This window comes from Rhopilema esculentum, chromosome 10 (assembly GCF_057945365.1).
Source record: "Rhopilema esculentum isolate cy_ngs chromosome 10, ASM5794536v1, whole genome shotgun sequence".
Lineage (NCBI taxonomy): Eukaryota > Metazoa > Cnidaria > Scyphozoa > Rhizostomeae > Rhizostomatidae > Rhopilema > Rhopilema esculentum.
The window spans coordinates 12063950-12085882 of record NC_142824.1 but is presented as its reverse complement, the minus strand read 5'-3'; the positions used below and the strand labels follow the sequence as shown (position 1 = coordinate 12085882).

Below are 21933 nucleotides of genomic sequence, written 5' to 3'. Positions count from 1 at the left end.
ACAAAGCTTTGATATGCAAAAGTGGTTTACTGTATCAAGATAGTTGATATATTTTTCACCAAGCATTTATTTACCTCTAAATCACTCTGTATTCTCGTCCTGAAAGGAAAACATTCCCACCCTCAAAATCAAGGCCAACTTTTCACGTAAAATGAATTTAATTCTATGTAGATATACTTCAGTTTCATACTCGAATCCTTCAGCATATTTCGTATTTCAGTTGTCCAATTCCTAAACGCTAATTGTTTGAACTCTGGATTCGTCCGTATTTTCCTGTAGTACATAAGAAAAAAATCTCAGTGTCCTAAAAACTATCTTGGAAAACTAGGTAGCAAAATAAACAAGCAAATCATAAGCTTTAGATAGCTATGAATTATCTTCTAGACCTTGAAGTGATAAACATTTTAGCTAGCGATCGTTAGTATAAGAACATAGCCGATGATAGAGTGTTTCGCCAATCCTCTTGCTTGAAGCGCTTCAATCTAAGGACTCTTCCAACGAGTTAACCTGCTTGATTAAAAAATTTGTTTCAGTTTGGCTAAGATTTGTAACAACTGTGTATAGAAGATACGATCATTTGCGTTGCAACTTCGTGATCAGGGGGTCAAAAAAGTAAAATCGACGAATAAAGACATGAAACTGAGCGACTAACTTATTTACCAACCATCAAAGAACAAAGTTGGGGTACTGCATCCCACCCACTTCACCTTCATAAGCCATACCCCCACCAAATACACCCCTGGTGACTGAAACCAACGAATGTATGATGTTCAAATGAAGATCTGCTAAAAATCATCCTCTATGGCCACGAAGAATTACCACTCGAATCAAATTCAAAAATTCTCGCTGCAACGCTAAAATATCTTGATGATGCAAACAACACATTTCCTCTCTCCTCTCCTCTTTCTAGAAATAGTTTCTATTTCTTCTTTTCGTTTATTTTGCATCTTTAAATTGTAGTTAATTATATATTTACTCTTTTCGTTCATTGTGTATCTTTAAATTGTAGTTAATTCAGTTTTATATGTTAAATTTAAATTACCACAGTGTTGCTATGTATTCCCATGCTCTCTGTGGTATCGTCTGGTAAATTTGTTTATGTTTTGTAAAAATTTTATGTGAATATAAAAAAAATAATGTAGGATGTGCCTTCCTAAAAAAATTGTCTCGATACGGGCCTGGTTTCTGGGGAAAGTATCATTACATAAAAAGTAAGTTATCGTCGTTTTCGGTTTTGTTCTTTGTTTTCTTTATCATAATTAATGACGTCATACGTTGATACTCGTCACCAAAATGAGGTCAGGAGCAAGGTCGTGGAAGCGTCTGTCGGGAATCTATACAAAGGCATTATGGCGGACGAAGGACACGTTGGGGAAGAGAAACCCAAAGAAACTGTCAACAGGTAAGGCGTCTATTTTTCTGCTGGTCTCTTTTCATAAAATCATCTTTGGAACATCTCCAATTCTTCCTTGGAAAAGTAAAGTAGAAGAAATAAGAGATTAAACGAGAGTGTATCCAAAGCTCTAAAACCATGCCAAGTTTACTAGTAAGAAATTTAGAAATGGAAACAATTTTCTAGTGCGATGTTTTAGAATTTATCCAGCTTTTGCGACAGGCTGCTATCACTTAGTAATTTGTGATTTCTTTCTGGTTCACTTACGAAGAATAAAGTATGTAATGGCTAGCAACTGAACTTTGAATTGATGGATTCTTGACGTCATCAATTTTGTATCTCGCTATCTACAGATCTTTTTCGAAAATGGACTTCAGAATTGAAATCTTCATCTTTAAATTAGTTTATACTGAAAAATTCATGTTGTTTGGACCGTTCGGTCGCATGTTACTAATACTTTGTTTCAAATATTTAGATATTTCTTTAGAGTTGACCACAACTTGCTGCTGCAGTAAAAAAATTTCACTACAGCAACAAATTCCATTGAAATGTATAGGAAAAGCTAAATTTTGAAAATGGGATAATTCGCAGCCTAATGGCCCAAACAATTTGAAATTTTTGGCACAGACTAATTTTAACATGAAGGTTCCAATTCTGTTATCCATTTTTGCGAAATGTTAAGAGACAAATTGCTCTATTCCGAGAATTGTGCCTTTTTTAACTGGTATTCCACACAAGCCATGCAACATTTGTTAACACAAAAAATAAAGATTTCTGTTTGAAAAATTTATAATATTGCAACACAGGAGGAACGGAAATTACTCAATCGAGCGCTTTTCCAAGCAAGGCCTGATAAGAGCAAAATACATTGAAAAGTTTCTTACAGTGACTGAATAATTATTTCTGTATAGCCAAACTAGAAGAAATAGCAACTTAATTCCTTAATCATTCCTTTGTGAAAATGTACTTAATTCAAAAATATTCTATGATATTAATTCTATGATATTTTAGGAGCATTACTTTTTGTACTGCATTAACTAACTTTTTAAGAACCTGGTTATAAGATTTGTGACTTCTATGTCAAATTCTACAGCTTTTTTAGTCTATGAATTATTTGCACTAAGCATTCAAAATGTTATTTTTGTTGATTTACATCTGTTCATTCTTACCAACAGGACAGTTCTACAGCTGTTAATACTTTGCCTTCTAATTGAAAGCACCATCTCTGTTGATAGGAACAACTTTAAAACATGCCAGCAAAGCAGCTTTTGTAGGTAAGGCTGTTTAATGTATTTTTGCTCTGAACACTTTGATAGAGGATATTAACTCATGATTCAAAGTTGACAATAAGCATGAATTTTAGGTAAGCTTGCACTGCTAAGCTCTGTATAGATTTTGCTTGTTGACTTGTGTTTGCATTTAAAGAGAACTTTAACCTTAGAAGTTGTACATTGTTTTCCTTTTGATAAATTCTGATATCTAACCAATTATTTTTCTAACCCAACATTTCCTCAACAGTCAAAGAATGATTTTTTGAAGTTGTCTCTTGAGGATCCATGAAAATGTTTTTGTGTTTGAAAATAACTTCACCTTGACAATCATAGAAGCTACCTGCAAAATGTAATAATAAAATATTTGTTAAGACTTATTTGACTGGTTTTTTTCTTTTACCAGATTACTGAAATGCACTTTCATTTGCAGGAGAAACAGAGGCATCCAAGAAGGCAACAGTCCTTACTCCATTTTGCAAGATAGTGTCAAATTTGATTCAGATTCCATAAAAGCCAATCTTTTGAATTCAAAAAATAATGTTTCTTTAGCCCTTACAATTGAACCTTTAGAAAAAAACACAGCAAGAATAAGGGTTAGAGAATCAAACCCAATCCGACCTAGATATGAATGCAAAGATTCTCTTGATAAAGAACCTGCCAAAGTTAGGTTAGTATCATGTTTTATTTTACATTTTCTTGATACATCTCCATTTTATGTATTTTGTATTTATATCTAGACTGCCTCTGGTCCCATGATTGAGATTATGTTTTTTCTTTGTGCTGATAGTTCTTTTGACTGAATCTTATTTGTTTAGCTACACAAAGGAAAAGGAAGATGCAACTGGCTGCAGCATAAAGTTTGATGGAAACTCAATTGCATTGACTTACAAGCCTTTCAGACTAGACTTTTTTCAAAGTGGTGACCTTGTTTTAACTATGAACAGCAGAGGCTTGATGAATTTTGAACACTATCGACTTAGAAAGTAAGATGCTAGATATATTCAAACTGATTTTGTTTGTTTCTGTGTTAGAATCATTATTTTTTGTCTAAAAATTTGATTGAATGTTCACAATGAAACTATTGCTGTCTGAATTTGGTTTAAAATTTTAAGGGCTGTCTGCACTAGTGTGCACACTGAAGATCTGGGCTCGCTCCAGATTTACTGGCCCTGGTTAGTTTAACCCAGGTTTTGAGGTGGGAAAAGTCCAGGCAGAGCCAAGGCCAAGCCTTAGTTTCCAGCTGTTTGGACAGAAACTTGGGCCAGACCTCAGTTTTACTTCAAAATCAACAATTCTTGAAGAAGCCTTGGTTTTGATAATTTTATTGTTCTAAATGAATCTTTTTTCACCTTCTTGCAATTTCTAGAAGCTATAGACAACAGCAAATTTCAAGCATTAGGACAATTGAATAATCTCTAATGATTGTATATGAATATTATTCTGATTATTGTAATCTATAATGGGTAATATTCACTTGATATGGGCTTTTTAAAAAATATTCATTGTCTACAAATTTCATTTACCTTCAGGAATATTGAAGAGAATGCAGAGCACCCTAGTGAACAGGAAATTATTGATGGGGAACCACCAGAGAAGAAGGCAAAAGAAGATAGCAGTGAAAACAGTGAGGTCAGGGACTGCAAAGTTTTCAATTTATAAAATTGTTCTGTTTTTTATATTGGTCTTTTATGATGACTTTTGTAAAATATGCTTTTGCAAAATATTCGAGACAGGGCCTGCATACTTGAAAAGATCAACCTGGATCAGTTACTGGTTATCTGTCTCTAACCTCATCAAATATGACAGAGCTGTTATGAATTACGAATGTGTGTCCAGACAGTCTGGAAGAGACATTTATTAAATGGTCTGAAATGTCTGGATACAGGTAAAAAACATTAATCTACTCTGGTACAGAGATCAAGAATGCAATTCATTTGCAGACAAGAAATATCTCTACAACTTCAGTGTTCAAAAAGAAACTAAAAGATTTGGTACACTGCACAATTTCTACAAAGAGCAGCAGTTATAAGATTATTGATTTGGAATGCAATATTAACTTTTAATCTTTAATCTATTTTTTGTAGCGCTTATTGCCATTATTGATATTGTGTTTTGAAAAACTGATAGGGATTGGTGGATAAACAATATTATGAAATGAAATAAAGTTTTCAGTAAAATGTGTATGAGCAGTTTTTCAATTGAATAAAGCGTTTTCAACACATATAGTAAATATACAGCTTAAAACCTGATAGATAATTTTAATTGTTATAGTTTTAGAGCTTTTAAACATAATATATCAAGGATCAAAGATATTCCTTCTGGAATTTATAAATATATCAATCAGATTTATAAAATTTTGCAGAGCTTTTCCAGCCTGAAAATCTTTTTACCTGAAAGCAGGGGGAGCAATCAGAGAAAAAGGAAGAAAATAAAGAAGAGGAGAAATCTGATGATGCAAAAGAAGAGAAAAAGGCCAGTGAAGATGAAGAAGGGATGTGGGAAGAATCTTTCAACAGTCATGAAGACACCAAGCCACGAGGTAAGCTTTAAGGCGTCAATTGTTTCCCCTTTTTTCTAAAGCACCTGAACTCAACAAATCTTTGCTCCAGAAACAACACAGTATGGGTGGTAGCAAGAAACTATCTGTACAGAATAAAATTTTACTTATGAGGTCTCAGTTCCAATTCGTTTGCATTTTCAGTCCTTTTGAGAACCTTGGCCCAATATTTTTTTCTAAAAGCTCATTTTTTAGTCTTCCCTCTTTCGAATCTCTTCCAGCTTCTCTGTATTAGAGAACATTTGTCCAGTATTAGAGAACTCTGCTTCAAGGTTGTCCAGGCTCTCTGACAGTCATTATTATTTCATGCTGCCCTCTTTTAGCCATATTATGCCTAGCTTAGGTACTAAATAAACGGGGGACATTTGATTTTATTCACGTAACCAAATAAAGCAGCGTATCTCGTATCGTGTGATAAACAGCCTCGTCTACCACCGGAGTAAATACAATGTCAAGTTGAACATAATGGAAATAACTATAAGGTAAAATGCATGCATATCTGAACTAAATGAATTCGGCTTTAAGAATATTCTTCATGAAGGATACATTCGATTAGTGACTGCACAAACGAACTGGCACTAAGCTAGAATAATTGCTGTTTTTTATTATAATAACAATTTAAATACCTTTGTTATCAAGTTATTTCCTGGAAGCTAATTATCTGGATTCTACATGAAATAAATAGATTACCTCGGAGTTATAGACGCCATGACTCCAATGGGGTAGAGCTGCAATAAATGCAATGGTGGCTTATATCATTGGGATTTGTAAATTCTTCTGTAGATTAAACAAGGTCTATCTTCTGTAGGTTAATCAACACAATTTAGATTGTCATTCTTAAAGTATTTTTCCCTATTCTAAAGAGGTTTAGATACCAAAACAGTTGAAGGACAGGCTCTTGTCCACCACGAATTTTTCGCTCGTTTGCTCCAACCTGAGCGATTTGAACAATAGAATTTAATAATGGCGTCGCGAACTCAGAGATATAATGGTCTTTGTATAATGGATTGTAAAACCGAGCAGCTTTGGGACCTAGGCCAAATCCTTGATTTATCGTGGCATTTATTATTCTCTTGTTGTTTTACAGCTAGATTAGCTTCAAAAAATGCAGAACCATCTTTTTGATACTTCTTTTTCCCAAGCCGCTTGATTCCTCCGCTAAATTTTGTCCACCCCCGCCCCCCTCCCACATTCAGATTAATCTCATTAGCCAAACTTGAAATTACTTTTTAGCAATGTTTTGTGACTAAATCGTTGCACTCACACCAATAAATTCTGTGTTTCAAGGACCAAGCGCAGTAGCCCTGGACATTTCTTTCACCGGATTTGATCACGTGTACGGCATACCTGAGCATGCAGATTCATTGGCTCTCAAGCAAACGACGTATGTCAATCATTTTAAACTCTTGCAATGCAAGTTGCGTTGGTTTCTATTTATATGTTGACACCAAAACAACTAGAAAAATGTTTTCTCTCTAAACTGTATCGGCCTATATTGAATGAATTTATTGTACATTGCTTAAATCCATTACTGTCGATTAATCTTTTTGACAAAGGGTCATTGTTAGTCTATTTTCTTCATTATTTTTTATTTTGCAATGAAGGACTTCAGGTTTTTAATTAGCTTTGCGTGAGGTATCAGTGTGGATTAAAAAGTTTTTGTCTCTTATTTCGCACCCCGTTAAACTGAAAAGAAAGAATGTTTGTACTGTGTTTTTAGGTTTTCGTGGATTGGGAGTCCTTAATTCAAACCCTGAACACTTTTGTCACTGTGTCATGATAAATATTTTATAACTTTTTTGTATGAGTATGTTGATCTTACATTATTTTACAATTGTGCTTCATACCTATTACGTCATAGGGGTGGCGATCCTTACCGCTTATACAGCCTGGATGTATACAAGTACGAACTGTACAACCCAATGGCATTATACGGATCTATCCCATTCATGATTGGACACAGGTTGGTTTCAGTAGATTATCCAGGCAATCACTTTGAATTTCACTACAATATAGATAAAATATTGAATTTGTAAGAAAAGACACTTATTCGTATTTAGAGTTCATTGAACAAAAAAATACGAAAACCGTATCTTTGCTATCTAAAACAAAACCCGTTCAGAGCATATTTCAGCCACTGTAACATCAGTTGGTGCCGTCAAAATAGAGATGTCATTTCAAAACGAAGTTTTGCCCAGACACCTTTCTGCAACCCTGAAACAAACATCGTAAATTTGAAACTGGTGAATTTAAATGGAGAAACAGTGTTGCTTTTGCAAATTTATCGGCACTTTCGTCATCGCTTAGTACTATCCGACCCGTCTAAATGGTTTGAAAATAAAATGCCCCCTGAACTCCTGTACTAACAGCATCGTGGATGACTTGATTGAATCTAAAAGGCTTCAATAATCCACCCTTATATTTTACAGTAAACGTCGAACTGCTGGTGTATTCTGGAACAACGCAGCTGAAACCTGGGTGGACATCAAATCTTCAAAGGTAATCAAAGCATTTACATGAAAGATTCTAGTTATTAACCGATTGTTTTCACTGTAGATTTCAGTTCAAAAGACTCATCTTTTTGAAAAAGCAGTCCCCCGTCCTTACCATTAAGGATCATGCGCAGTAGCTATTAATCACATTACGCGTGTCCTTCGGCCGCAAGAGGGGGAAACGACCTATTCCTAGTCTTTCGGCTCTTAAAGCCCCTTATAACATCAAGGTTAAATTCTAGGTTGTTTTTCTTTCTTTGTGTATTTACCGGCTATCAATTGAATGACCTCATTGAACTAAAATGCAGCGAAATTTCAGAACAGCATGGAACAAAGTATGCATTGTTCATGAATGTTGTGGGTACAAGTTTTTCGCTCTTTGTCATCAAATGCATATTATACTGAGAAGCTGTATTATATTACCTTTCTTTGAGTTTTTAATGTTTGTTAGGAATTATTGAAATGAAACCCTCCTATTCTACCTTAAACTCATCAAAAAAAGATTTTGCAATTTAACTAAATTATACGAGAAAATTTAAGGTAACGACTATTTGTAGTCACAAAAGTTTAAGAGAAGTGGGTAGTTTGGTATGATACTAGTTAACCTCATCAAAATTTGGAAAAATGACTGTAAAATGACGCATTTTTCTGATCTGAGGTAAATCGCTTTGAGATTCCTTGAAATTCCTGGAAGATCTTAACTTAATGCCATTGATAATGATGATTCAGAAAGGATATGTTTGATTCCGTCTTGAATTTCAAACCTAAACCTTATTTTTCAATGTCCAAGTTGCACACTTGTTTTGGTATGTCTGATGTAAATTTTTGGAATTAGAATTTAGAATTTTGTTAGTTCTTAAGCCGAAAGAGACCTATAATATGACAGACAACCTGTTTATGATACACACGTATTTCGGTATAGTCTATCTGACTGTCTCTTTATTGGAAAGTAAATTGATGTCATGCAAAATAAATACCTGTTTCCTCATGCAGTCAATGCTGAGCTCTTTGATGTCGTTTTTCAAGTCTGAAGAAGCTGTTCCGGAAATGGATACTCATTGGATTTCTGAAAGCGGGATCATAGACGTGTTTGTGTTGCTTGGGCCTAAACCACATGATGTCTTCAAACAGTATGCCACTTTAACAGGGACAACCCCAATTCCACCGGTACGTTTTAAGTTGTATACACTGAAGTAACCTTGTTTCGCCTACCAAAATATTCTTGATTTGTAAAGCTTTTACCTAGTTTTATGAAGAAGTCTTCTAATTTTATAAAATTTGCTCAGTTTGTTTGATACAAAGGAAACATTACAAACAAGAAAACGTTCTTCTTCTTACCTCTACCATAGAGGTGGACCCCCTGTAGGGAAAGCTATAGGATATTCACCCAGCACAACCTTCATTGCTTTGCTTTAACACCTATAAACCTTCATGCACTTATTTTTAACACTCTTCATGCCTACATATTATTTATTGGAGATGAAGAAGATTCCACAAGGTTGAGCATTTTTCATGGCTTGAGCCGCCATTTTGTCTCTTCCACCCAGATTTATTTTCAATAACAACTCCAATCTATTTTGTAGACATTTGTTGGGCATTCTTGTTGCTGTTTCTCATTCTCATTTTTTCATACAACATCATTATCTGATCTATCGCTAGATGTCGTCCCGCCTGTTATAATACATATATTGCCATGCGTTCAGAGCACTTCTATACATCCTTGATTAAAATTATTTAGTTTTTAATGAATTTTTTCTTATTTCTCAGAGTTACTTTCTGTGTTTTTATAAAGGGGTTTGTTTATTTTCTATGAAAATATCTTGACAACTGCTTTGTTTCACAGCTTTTTGGAATTGCATATCATCAGTGCAGATGGAACTATAACGACGAAGAAGATGTTAAAGGGTATGTTTTATATTGTATATACGTTTTATATATAAATATATACAACAATTTTAACATCGTTTATGAATATTGAAGAAGCCAATTTTATCTTTATTGAATGACAATTTCTGTTCACTGGTCTTTTTTATAGTACTCAATGCTATATAGATAGGGCGTAACTTGCTTTGGTGTATAGAACAGAGCGATTCTAGGTTGCAACTTCGAGTTTCGCACATAATGAGATTATCACGCAAATGTTTGTATGTTGACAATTGCTATTTACCTATTTGTTTTTGAGTGTTTATTGCCATAAAGGCAGGGCTATGCTTATTAAAGTTTTAAAGCAGGGTGGTTACTGTTGGTTTCTTGCTTGAAACTATGAAATCAAAACTCGGGAGCTACAAGCTGAAGCCAATTTGTTCATTTGTCCAGCTAGCATGGTAACATTTTCTAATAAACGTCTAATAAACATGCTTCGTTGACTTAAATCTTCTATTACCTGCATGCTGGCAAAAAATGTAATATACCGCAATCATTTACGGCATTGCAACCTCACTTAACGAAGCCGTACTCTGTTTTTCTACTAACAATCCATAATCAATGTTTTCCTTGTCTTTCTTTCTACTCAGTAATCCTATTTTTGTCGCGTTTGCCACTTTTCGTTGAAGGGAAATCCCCCTCCCTCAAAGCTGAGTTTTAAACCTAATGTCCCACCACCATTTTTGTTTTTGATCCTTGTATTTTTATATTTAACTATCATACTGCAATTATTCAATTTTCTAGTGTCGACGCGAATTTTGACACTCATGATATCCCTTATGATGTAATTTGGCTTGATATTGAGCACACAAATGGAAAACAGTAAGTTTGAACATTTGAAGTACCTGTTACCGTCCTTTGTTTTGGAGTTTCCTTTTCTTAATTTATGAGATTTGTTAAAGACGTCCTTATATGATCTTAATTAACTAAGAGTTTCAAAGTTTAGTCGATATATATATGCTTTATTTGTCTCTATTAGATATATATGTTTTAAGATTGGCCAGGCTTTTTACCAGGGCCCACACCACTGATCTTAAACTGGAGGGACCAGCGATGAAAAGAAAGTTTCCTTTTACCCTCTTTAGCCAAATTTTTGCTGACGCTGTTCTACTTGTAGACTTTGGTTCAATAAATTTGCTGCAATCTACAGGCTTATCTGGTTTGAGCTGATTTTTATATTTATTAAGCAAAAAAGTGGGGAGGCCCCCTGTTTGCTATTTTTCTAATGCGATATTTTTTGTATTTGTTTTCTACCTAGCATCCCAAAGTAGTTATTTAGAACACAGAAAAGCTATGCTTATCGAGCAGTACCCTGATCTTTTCTCTCGATGTAATCACAACTCGTGATTCTTATGCCTAGAATTACAGAGAGCTGGCGACTCTCCTCACTCTGGGGAAGTTTGTTCATGGCAGAGGGGCTCCCACCACAGACCCTTGGATCTGCAGTTAGCGCCTCTAGCCACTGAGCCATCCTCGATAGCTTTTTGCATGTAAATTTGTAATATGCGCGAATTATTATGAAATCAGCAAAGTCAAAAGCATTGAGCTTGTTAAAATTTTATACGTTTTTGCCAACAGATACTTGACCTGGGACACGGCAAAGTTTCCAAATCCAAAGCAAATGCAAGACAATCTTGCGACACGTGGCCGAAAGGTAATCCTTTTTGCTCAGTTTTTCTAATGTAGTTTTGAATGCTGTTAAGACTTCTAATGAGACATTAAGATAAATGAGACAAGTATTTTATTGATACCAATTAAGACTAATGACAAGAATCAGATTGCGAAATTTAAAGTGTAAAGAGTATGAAAAGTGGACAAATTTGACAGAACTTCAATGAAAAAAGCCCCTTGCGAAAGTTCTTAAATGTGGCAAATTATGTTAGGAACTTGAGACAGGATTTGAGAAATCTAAGTGGGTGAAAAAAGCCTCCAGTTCTCAAGAATAACGTGGAGAGTTTTTGAGGTATTAATGTAACCTTACTGTTGAATTTATAGGAAAGCTATGCTAACGGTTATCGAACCAAAGCTTGTCATATTTTGCTCTATTCTTGTATAACTTTCTAAGTGTCTTCTGACGCTAGCTTAAGGCCTGATTTATTCAGCAACTATCTACCATACACCAGCCTAAGTTGTTGGCATTTGAGCATAGCGTATTCAGTGATAAGGTGTTTTCATTTTTGCAAGATGGTAACAATTGTGGACCCACACATCAAAAGGGACTCTAGTTATCATATTCACTCTGTAAGTATTTGATTATTTCCTAAATTATTCCGAAGAATCCAATCAAGGACAGCCTTGGTTATCGTTGTCGTCTTACTTTGTTTGTGTAGAGCACTTCTCTTCCTGTTCTGACAAACTTTTAAGAATGTTATTTAATGGGTATTTTATTTAATTTCTGTTCTACATCTGAACTCCCTTTACTCTTTTCAGCAACAACTCATACTTGCTCGACCAGGAAACTAATAGTATCTTATTTGTGTTCATCAATTTAGCAGTAGAACCTTTTATATCTTTGAAATGTTTTTATTTTTCCGTGAAGGAAGCAAGTGAGAAAAATCTCTATGTACTGAACAAAGACAAACAGCAATATGAAGGATGGTGTTGGCCAGGTATGTTGTTATCTTACTTAACTTCTTTTTCGGGCCTTGCTCAGCCTTGTTACGGTGATGTCAAATTTGCTCCTTGTCCAGACGTCAGGTGACAGTTTACACGAAATTTTGAAAAGGTGCCATTTGATATTCGATTGTTCGATGGCAAACCATGCTGTTGTTCAACTGAGAATTGCAGTTAGAAAGTATCAATTCTGTAGTTATATTTGCCCTAAGAATCTTTTAGAACATCCAGAAAGTTTTATATTTTTTTTATTCATATTTTTCGTGTATTTCATCAACAACAGAACAATTCAAGTTTAGCATTGATACCAGCTCAAGTTTATTTTGAAAGAGCAGGTTGAAAAATCGGTCTTTAAGGGCATGGATTTAAATCATGAATTTTCTATTTATGAATTCAAGAACTCTTGTTTTTAAAATGAAGCTGTTATATCATATAGATTATGATACAAATTTAAATTTTTTACACCTTTATAATGTTACGCACATTTTATACCTGCTTGGTCACCAGGTATTTCGTGTAATTAATGATAACAGAATTATTTTAACATAAAATCGAAGTGCTTGGTAAATCGGTCACTATACCATCTGCCATTGTTGTGTCACTTGGCTTCTCTTGTTTGCAATGAATCTTCTTTTTATGTTATGTTTCAATGACTTCGTTTCTTTTGCCCTAAAGGATCATCTTCGTGGCTAGATTTCTGTAACCCGGAAATCAGAGAGTGGTGGGCAACTCGTTTTGCCTACGACAAATATGAGGTTTCTTTTCATTATTCTTTATCACTTGATAATTTGATAATTTATATGAACCCTTTGCAGTCTAAAAATACGCCAAAGTGCCAAATAACTTGATTGATTGCATTTTAAGTTATTGTGGGACCTTTCAAAATTTAGTATTAGATGTTCATAGTATTTATTATGTCTTTTATTTATTTACTAGTTTGTCAAACGTTTTAGTATATTGCTAGGTTTATAAATTATAGTTCGTGTTAGGTTTTTTTCTCCACCATAGCTAAGGTAACAGTTTTATTTTCGTTTAACATTAACGTATTTAAACATATTTTCTTATCTTTCCCTCATCACAGGGCTCAACACCAAACCTTTTCACGTGGAATGACATGAATGAGGTTTGTTTACCCCCGTATTTTTTGTTTCATGAGTCAACCCATATCTGTTATGTCACTACGATCAGACATTCCCTTCTTTACCCCCTGTTTACCCCCGCTTGCATACCCTTGCAGAACAGCTTTGATCTATTAAGCTTGTCGCTTCTTCCAAAACGCCCCTTTAATGTTCCTTCCAAAGTTTGGCCGAAAGCAGTGTTGGTTGCGACAAAACATCTTATGCCACAAACGGCGTAAAACTTCAACAAGAATTGCCCCTTGATCCATTATGAAAAAAATTACAAAAGTGACTGGTTGCTTTACGATTGAATTAAGTTTAAAACTTGGAGTAGCAACTCAGAAACTACACACCGCTGCATTACAGCTCTGCCTGCGTTCACAAGTTAAATTTAATCTTTGCAACTCCAGTTATTGTAATCATTTGTTCAGTGTCCTTTCTTCTAGTCACGCTTGTAAAATTAGCATGCTCTTACTTCCTCAGCCGTCAGTTTTCAATGGACCAGAAATTACCATGCACAAAGACGCATTGCATTATGGGGATTGGGAGCATCGTGACGTCCATAATATATTTGGTGCATACGTCCACCAAGCAACTATGATGGGCCAAATTCAGCGGAGCGGAGGAAACGAAAGACCTTTTGTTCTTTCAAGGGCCTTCTTTGCTGGCAGTCAGAGATTTGGTATGAGGATGAAATTCTCCCTAATAAAACATCCCAAAGAGTTTTAGATCCGCGTTATAATTAACAACACTTCCTAACACTAAAAGCCTAAGTAACAACACTTCTATTGACCACAGAGTAATTGCATGATTTCATAGAGCCAGGGTAGAGCATGTCAGTGCTGAAGAATTTGTTTGTGACTAAAATACTACGGAAGAGGGTTTAGAAAGAAGCGCAAAGTCTGCTTGATTCTAAAAAAGATGAAATTAACCGTGTTTTTTATTATTTTTGTTAGCGCTGTCCACTTATCTAGGAGATTATTTTTTAAAAATGAAGTAATTTTTTGATAGCTGGGATTTGAAAAGTCCATTCCGAGGACTATAAATTTTGGTACGAGACGTTAAGAAGCTTGTTGCTCAGGACACAAAATGTCTCTTAGAGCCAAGTGAAATTATTAAGCTAGACATTTTTTGGTTTCTTACCATCACTTAGTACCTATTGCAGAAGTGATTGATCGTTAGGTTCCATCTACGTATTGCAGGTCATTTAAATATGTTTAAAAAACTATGTTTCTTGTCAAGGCGCTGTTTGGACCGGCGATAATGCGGCGGAATGGGACCACTTGAAGATATCGATCCCAATGTGCTTGTCAATTGGAATAGCTGGACTTCCGTTCGTTGGAGGTGTGTGTTGTTTCATCATATGTAGCACTATAATTAGCAACCTCTCATATTTTTATTACAAAAAATTGAAATATTTCCAACCAGAGAAAGTGATCTTGAGTTAATGCTATTCGTAGCTATACTTAATCTTGATTTCTTATGAAAATTTTTTTGCCAAAAGATCTGTAAGACATTCCTATTTCTAAGTACATTTTTCTAGACAGTTTTTGAAGATCCTTAAGATTATTTTTGAACAATATGATTTTGACTAGATTTGTATATTATTAAAATCCTTTTGGTTTGCACAATTTTTTTTTTCACTTTTAAAATGATAATGTATATTTTCAGCTGATGTTGGTGGCTTTTTCGACAACCCAAGTACGGAACTTCTTGTAAGATGGTACCAGGTGAGTCTAAATTTTGGTATTTATAATGAAAGTTTTTGTTAGTAAGGATAATTTGATTTTGTTAAATCCTGTGATGAGTCAGAATAGGCTGAGATGAAGCTAAGTTGAGATGAGGTAACAAAAGTCTTCAGTGGTTCTCAATAATATTTGTCTACAAATCAAGATTTTTAAATGTTTTTTCAATAGGCTGGATCGTTCCTTCCATTCTTCCGCGCGCATGCTCACCTTGATACCAAACGGAGAGAGCCATGGCTTTTTGACGACAACACGAAAGCTTTCATCCGAGAGGCAATCAGAAGACGCTACATTCTCTTGCCATACTGGTACACACTGTTCCGTGAGACTTCCATCAATGGATCGCCAGTCATTAGGTGAGTGAAATTCGCATATTTCTCAATGGAGGGCCCTTTGAGAATCAGCAACGCTGAAGGACAACCTGCCTTAAATATTTTAAACGAATCAATCATTTCAGTCAATCAATAAATCAATTCAATGAATCACTTAATCACTACAATCAATTATATATCAATAAAAGTTAAAAATTCCAGAGTTCACATAGCTTCTTCTATCACCCAATACTTTTTAAACATTTTTAAAATGGGGCGTAATTAGACTCTGAATTTGACTAATTCTCTTAATAAAATGAAGTTGAATTTATTTTTACAGTGCTAATGGAAATTTTCTACGTTTGTTTTTAGGCCTCTCTGGGTGGAATATCCTGACGATAGCAAAACCTTTGACATTGATGATGAATACCTTGTTGGTAAGTTGATCGTATGTCCAATATCAAGTGTTTGTTGCCTTCGTGGTTTTTCATAGCACACAATTAGGAAGCTTTCAAACAATCCTAGACCAAAATGGTTAGACTGTAAATTGTAATTTTTTCTTTCCCTAATTTGATTTTATTTTTCTGGGCTAAGGTTTTTTAACATCCTCCTATCCCTGTCTACTGCTGTTTTTTTCGGTTTGTTCATGAAAATATTTACCTTGGAAATAGTCATTTACTTTGAGGTTAGAGATCGTTATAGGAGAGAGGTTCATTTTGACTTTTCATTTCGATTGAAATGCAGATTCAATCGATGCCATTTCTCTCCAAACAGAAAATATGTAATAGATAATAAGAGTCGAAGTTCCAAATGATGTTTTCCTTTGCCAAACTTATAAATACTCATATATTTGCTGTGATTTCAACTTCGTTTCGAAATACTGCATTTACTATCAATCTATCATTTTTATGACTTGTTCGTCATTTTATTTGCAATGAAATGTATTTCAAGTCTTGAACAGGGGGCAAATATTATAGATCACCAAAGCCTTTAATTGCATATCCTTCCAGAATTTTATTGCATTTCTGTAAACCTTCCCTTCAGCTCATAAATTCGTTAATCTAAAACATCCTCAATCAATAACTTTGTAACACAGGCAAAGATTTGCTGGTCAAACCAGTAACTGCAGCCGGACAAACGAGTGTGGATGTTTACTTTCCAGGTGGAGAAAAAGAGGTCAGTGTAAAAGCAACATGTACTGATGAAATTCGTGTAATATCTTAGCTTTTAAAATTTTATTTGCCTTGTTATCAGTTTCTTTCATACAGGAACCTATGTTGATAGGAGTTTTTAATTGTACTGAAAAGGCTTATCCAGTATAAATATGTTTTATTATTATTACTTAGATTCTCATTGGTTACATTTTACAATGGCCTATTGTTGTTTGAAGAGAATTCACTTAGTCCAATTTATTGATCTTGCCCTGATTCAAACACTTGATCTGTTTTGAACATGAAAGATTTTCGTATGAGATTTTTCCACCGTCCGTGTACAATTCAATTCTATCAGTAGCATTTCTGCTACAAAAATGGTTTTATTTTCGAATCTCTGATACAAGAGGCTGTTATCTTTAGAGCACACGCCTGATCATCCTTTCGTTTGTTTCATCCCGTCGTATTTTTTTTGACAAAAAAGTTACATCTTTCTTTTCAACTTGCATTTTTAGCTTTGGTTTGACGTTGAAGACTTTTCAACTGTTTACAATGGCGGACAGCAAGTCAATGTAGCTGCTCCCCTTCATAAGGTAAGGATTGGCATAACATGTGCTAAAATTGCATCTTACATCTTACAAGTTTGATAAAAAGTACCTTATAGCTGAATAGCTATAGAATGGTTACCTTGAAATTGTCCTTTTTTTCTCTATCATGCCATTATGCTTGCAATTGTATTAGTTTTAACTTTGCATCGGGTGATTTAGACGCTCATTTGTTGATAGATTACATCTTTCCATCCTTACCCCGTTAAGAGTTTATGAAGCACTTGGCTTTTGATGCAAACCCCTCTGCTTTAAGCTTTTTAATACTACAATACATATTACAAATATCAGTTAAATTTTTAACAGAACTTTCAATTCAGAAATTAGATCTGATTTTCCCTACTCTGAACTATATTCCGAGTAATTATTTTGGGCTTACCGTGTTAAACAAGCAAGCAAAGTTAGAAATTAATCAACATATCACTTTAAGACAGATTAAGAGTGAGATTGGCCTGCTATTTAGTGTGAAAGAGTTAAGCTTTCTTACATCTTGTATTTTGTTTGATCGTCTGCTAGCTGCCTTCCTCCGAACCTCTTGACATATTTTGCAGTCATGATACTTTTTTTAAATGAATTTGTTTGTTATAGATTCCCGTGTTCCAAAGAGGTGGAAGCATTATTCCACGCAAGGAGCGTGTCCGCAGGTCATCTTCGCTCACGCATAGAGACCCATACACGCTGTTGGTGACACTAAACTCTTCGGTTCGTTTTGCTAATGTATTTGACTAGCCCGCTGTTTTCTCATATTTGGCTCCGTTTAGCCTTTAAAATAGTGCAAAACGATGCCACTTCTTATCATTAGATTTTTTTTTATTTTTCAGTAATGTGCCTAAATAGCTCTTCAATGATTCGGAAAACCCCGCCACCCCCTGCCACTCCCCTGCCATCCCCCCCAACCTTAAAAAAGTCTAGCCAACCTACTTATGTAAGGTTACTTTGTCTGAATGTTTTTCACCTTAGGTCTTCTCAATCGCCTTTAATAAATCCTATATCCTTTTCTAAATCGCGATTCGTTCCTTGCAATAATTTCTTATAACAATCTTTGTTTATTTTTGTATTTTTTTATTAGACTTTTCCTCAATAAGACTTTTCCTCAATAAGTTACTAGTAACGAGAAGCCTTCACTACAAGAGAAACACCGATATCATAGGAAAATAGCAATTAGTTAATTTCAATTCTTTTCATACCTTTGCCGACTGTGTGATGAAATTACTAATATTTTTTTGTTTTGCATATTTTAGATGGAAGCCTATGGAGAGCTGTATGTTGACGATGGGCACAGTTTTGAATACAAGAATGGAAAATATATCATGATGAAATTTCAAATGACTGGATCAAATTTCATTGCTTGGTAAGATACGTAAAGTTTTAAGTTGATGAAACTTTTCACCATGCACCCTTTATATCAAAAGTGTGTTTTGTCTAATCCAATGCATTATATTCATCGGCCAAATATGCTGGGGGGTATGGTCTTTCCTCAAACTTTTTCCACTTAGCAACTATGGTTCTTCATGTATACTCGATTGTCATATACTTTGTTATTGATTAACATCTTTCAAATTTTGCCTGTTGGTTGAGACATTTTCTCCAGTAAAATGGTGCTTATAAAGATCATACCATATCTGCTTCAAGCATCAAAGGGCCTTATAGCAGAACTTATTAAAAGATTTTGGGTATTGTTGTTGCATGAGCTTTTTTATGCATCGTGTATTTCATTTTTTTATTTTCCCCGTGGAACATTACCTAAAGACCGACCTAACCTTTTTTCACGCGCATGCTGCGACCGAGCATATTAGTGGACATTTTGAGATCGCTAGGTCGCAGAGAAACAAGTTTTGGCGCTCTTTCGTAGCAGGCTGTGATGCGAAGAGACAGTCATATCAGATATTGCATAGCACGCGAGCGAACAAAAAAAAGTGAGGTAGAGGTCGGTCCTTGAAACTGCATCATGCACCATTCTAACCGGACTGAGTTGAACAACATGGATTCTTTAACTGCTTACGACATTTTTGGCCCTTCTACTGCAGTGACAAAGGTTATGGACTCGAACCCAGCCTTGAAAAGCTTCATATCTCGCTTTCTTTTTTCCTAGAGGCATATAGGTATTCGCTATAACAATGGAGATTAAAGACCGTGAGGCAAAGAACTGGCTAGACTTACGCCGTGAGCCTCTGTTTCGTTACTGCCTCTCTACGAACGTCTGTTGTAGCGTCCTAAAAGCGAGGCAGTAGCGAAACAGAGGCCCATGAAGTAAGTCTAGAAACTAGCTGCCCTACCTTGACCGGCTGTTTGCCTAAGGACTTGATTTTGACTGAAGACATTGTAATCGCAACAAAGTACGTTTTCATCGTAGGCATGATCATTCGAGCTTCGAAACGAAAGCATGGATAGAACGAATTGTCATTCTCGGTGTTACCAAACCCTTCAAATCAGCCACCCTAATGGCAGTCAGTAAGTAATATGTATATTTCTTCTCACATGGCATGGAAAGTATCATAAAAGAGCCATCAAAATAGATATTTGTCACAAAGTTATTTTATGTTAGTTCATGTGTTTTCACTATTGATTTTGTGTTTTTGCAAAAAGTAAACAGTGTTAATAAAAGGTTTTCGTTTAATTTGCAACATATTCTGAATCATAAAGAATAAAAGCTTTTTTACTTTCCTCACTTACTGTTGGAAGGTGTCAGTCTTGTACTTTTTCCTTACCAGCCTCATAAACTTTCCTCTTATCTTCAACAGATCAAATGAAAAAACTTGACGTTGGCTACATCGCTCAGAAGAAAATCTTTGTCATCAAGAAACCAGAGATTAATATTGGCAATGACTTTTCAATTGTTTTCGATTAGCTGAACTCAACAAATTATTATTGACTCCGTAAAAGGACAATCCGAAGATAATATTTTAATTGTTGGTCAAAAGATGTATTTGGTTGTCCAGTTCACAAGAACTCTGGCACCTCCTCTTTCAAGCATAGGATCTGTTGCATAATAGTGTCATTTTGCGTTTCCGATCCCAAACATGTTCTCGATGTCTCTTTAGGCTCAATAATCTGTTACTGAACAATCAGAAGTTAGATAAGAGGCAAAAGGCCCAACTAGATTTGAAAATTGCCAGAACTGCTGAAATTCTATCTACACCTACCCCCCTTCCCCCATCCTCCTCCAAAGGTTGTCACTACATTCTCAAGAAAGTCAGAAGAAAGCGTGCGTGAGATTACGATGTTGGTTACTCTTATCAGTTTCAACCACCTCGGTTGTAGCGTTTTTAATTTGCCTTTCAAAAGAGTTTCCTTCTAGATCTCTCTTGAGTTCAGTTGTTTTCGTTCTTGTTCAAGTCACTGATTTTTCATTTGTAAGATCGTACACTTGTCCCTGCTGTGAAACAGTCTTGTCAACGCCATGTTTTGTCTGCACCAATCTATGTTTCTTTTATGTTAGCGTTAATGAACTAAAAGCAATTTGAAAATGCTTAAACGAATAAAAAATTTTAATAGATCGATCATGAAATTTCTTTGATGTTTTAAATTGTAGCACTGAAAACTGATGAAATGCATTAAGTGACCATTTGGTATTTCCATCTTTACTATCTTCCATTCTCTGTGGGTTAGTGTGCGAAACTCTTGAAGGCTACAGCATGATTTGCAATAATATGTACTTGGCATTTTGCAATTTGAGAATGTGTGGCATCGGGTTTTCGTCTGGATCTCTCTATACGGCATTATTTCGGCTTTAAACAGTCTTTTAATTTTTATACTTAAAAAGGTAATAGGGGGGACCCCAACCTTCATTAGAAATAGCTATGTCTTTGTCTGCTCGACTCCGTGTGTCGTATATGATATAATTTGATTACGGTATCTCCCCCAATCGTAGCTTAGTAGGAAATTTTAGCAAAATCTCTTCAGTGGAAGAAAAATTGTTCGGTAATTGTAAGACCTTCGCGTCTTGAAGTCAATAAGAAATCAGGCAATGGTAGTTGCTTCTGTGGTTACATATGATATTCCGCTAAGGTAAACAAACCTATGCTTTAATGATCTCGAGATCCTTTTAAAAAGATCTCCAGTTCTTTTTTACATGCAAATGAGAAAAGGGGTCAATTGACGATTGGTTACCTGGCTTCACAAGTAACGTAACAACATTGTTTTTTCAAGATCATGGCAAAACTCTACCAGTTGTTTTTTCTGCGGCACAAATCTTTTGCAAAAACTCGAGAATTTTCAATATGATTAGATAAATAAAAAACTACCTTTGCAGTACAATTTCCAGGGATTTATTAGGCGATTGCTTGTAGTTGTTTGGTGAAAAGTTATTTGTTGACAGTATTGATCAGGTAACGAAAGAATGGTCGCTTTTAATAAAACCACCTTAAAAGATCGAAGGCCTTTCACGAGACATTACTACATAGCTTGCAACCTTCTCAATTTCATCAGGACAGTCCTGTATCCTGACTTTTTCCCGAACACCCGAACCCAATCTGAAGAAAATTCATCAAACTATGTTGCATAAGCTAAAATATATAACAACGACACCAAAAAATCGATAAAAACCAAAAATAGCATTTATTAGCATTTTAAACTCGACAGGGGGAACTTTTATCCCTACTTACCGCAATGTAGAGTTCGAGCTTTCGCATGCCTTGCGGTCAGGACCCGAACAGGACTCAGTCAAATTACATTTTTTTTTGAGAATGAGTCTTTGGGTCCAAGCATTTCGACACTTTATGCTAAGTATGTCGAAGACTGCTGTAAGAAACGAA

The 21933-nt window shown here is 35.2% G+C and overlaps 1 protein-coding gene across 3 annotated transcripts; it reads left to right on the top strand.

Annotated features, from left to right (window-relative positions):
- Nucleotides 1–1247: 1247 nt before the first annotated feature.
- LOC135693798 (neutral alpha-glucosidase AB) lies at nt 1248–20744 on the top strand. Of its 3 annotated transcripts, none has more exons than XM_065212380.2 (28): nt 1248–1402; nt 2569–2667; nt 3095–3331; nt 3480–3647; nt 4194–4293; nt 5065–5203; nt 6509–6605; nt 7083–7184; nt 7651–7720; nt 8707–8880; nt 9557–9618; nt 10381–10458; nt 11215–11290; nt 11821–11877; nt 12176–12245; nt 12925–13004; nt 13331–13372; nt 13851–14049; nt 14610–14711; nt 15039–15097; nt 15284–15468; nt 15796–15860; nt 16520–16599; nt 17090–17167; nt 17768–17881; nt 18421–18530; nt 19533–19630; nt 19921–20744. In XM_065212380.2, exons 1-28 carry the CDS (start codon nt 1263–1265, stop codon nt 20025–20027), a joined length of 2988 nt encoding a protein of 995 aa, XP_065068452.2. In that variant the 5' UTR covers nt 1248–1262; the 3' UTR covers nt 20028–20744. The 3 variants fall into 3 exon arrangements, with proteins under 3 accessions (XP_065068452.2, XP_065068459.2, XP_065068446.2); XM_065212387.2 differs by having other exon boundaries at nt 5062–5203; nt 8740–8880; XM_065212374.2 differs by having other exon boundaries at nt 5062–5203.
- The last annotated feature ends 1189 nt before the right edge of the window (nt 20745–21933 follow it).

Bases quoted from the DNA above. Each gene is read 5' to 3' on its own strand.
- LOC135693798 (XM_065212374.2), top strand. From the start codon at position 1,263: ATGACGTCATACGTTGATACTCGTCACCAAAATGAGGTCAGGAGCAAG. The intron at 2,668-3,094 runs GTAAGGCTGTTT...TTTCATTTGCAG, and splicing joins CAGCAAAGCAGCTTTTGTAG to GAGAAACAGAGGCATCCAAG. The intron at 6,606-7,082 runs GTATGTCAATCA...ATTACGTCATAG, and splicing joins TTGGCTCTCAAGCAAACGAC to GGGTGGCGATCCTTACCGCT.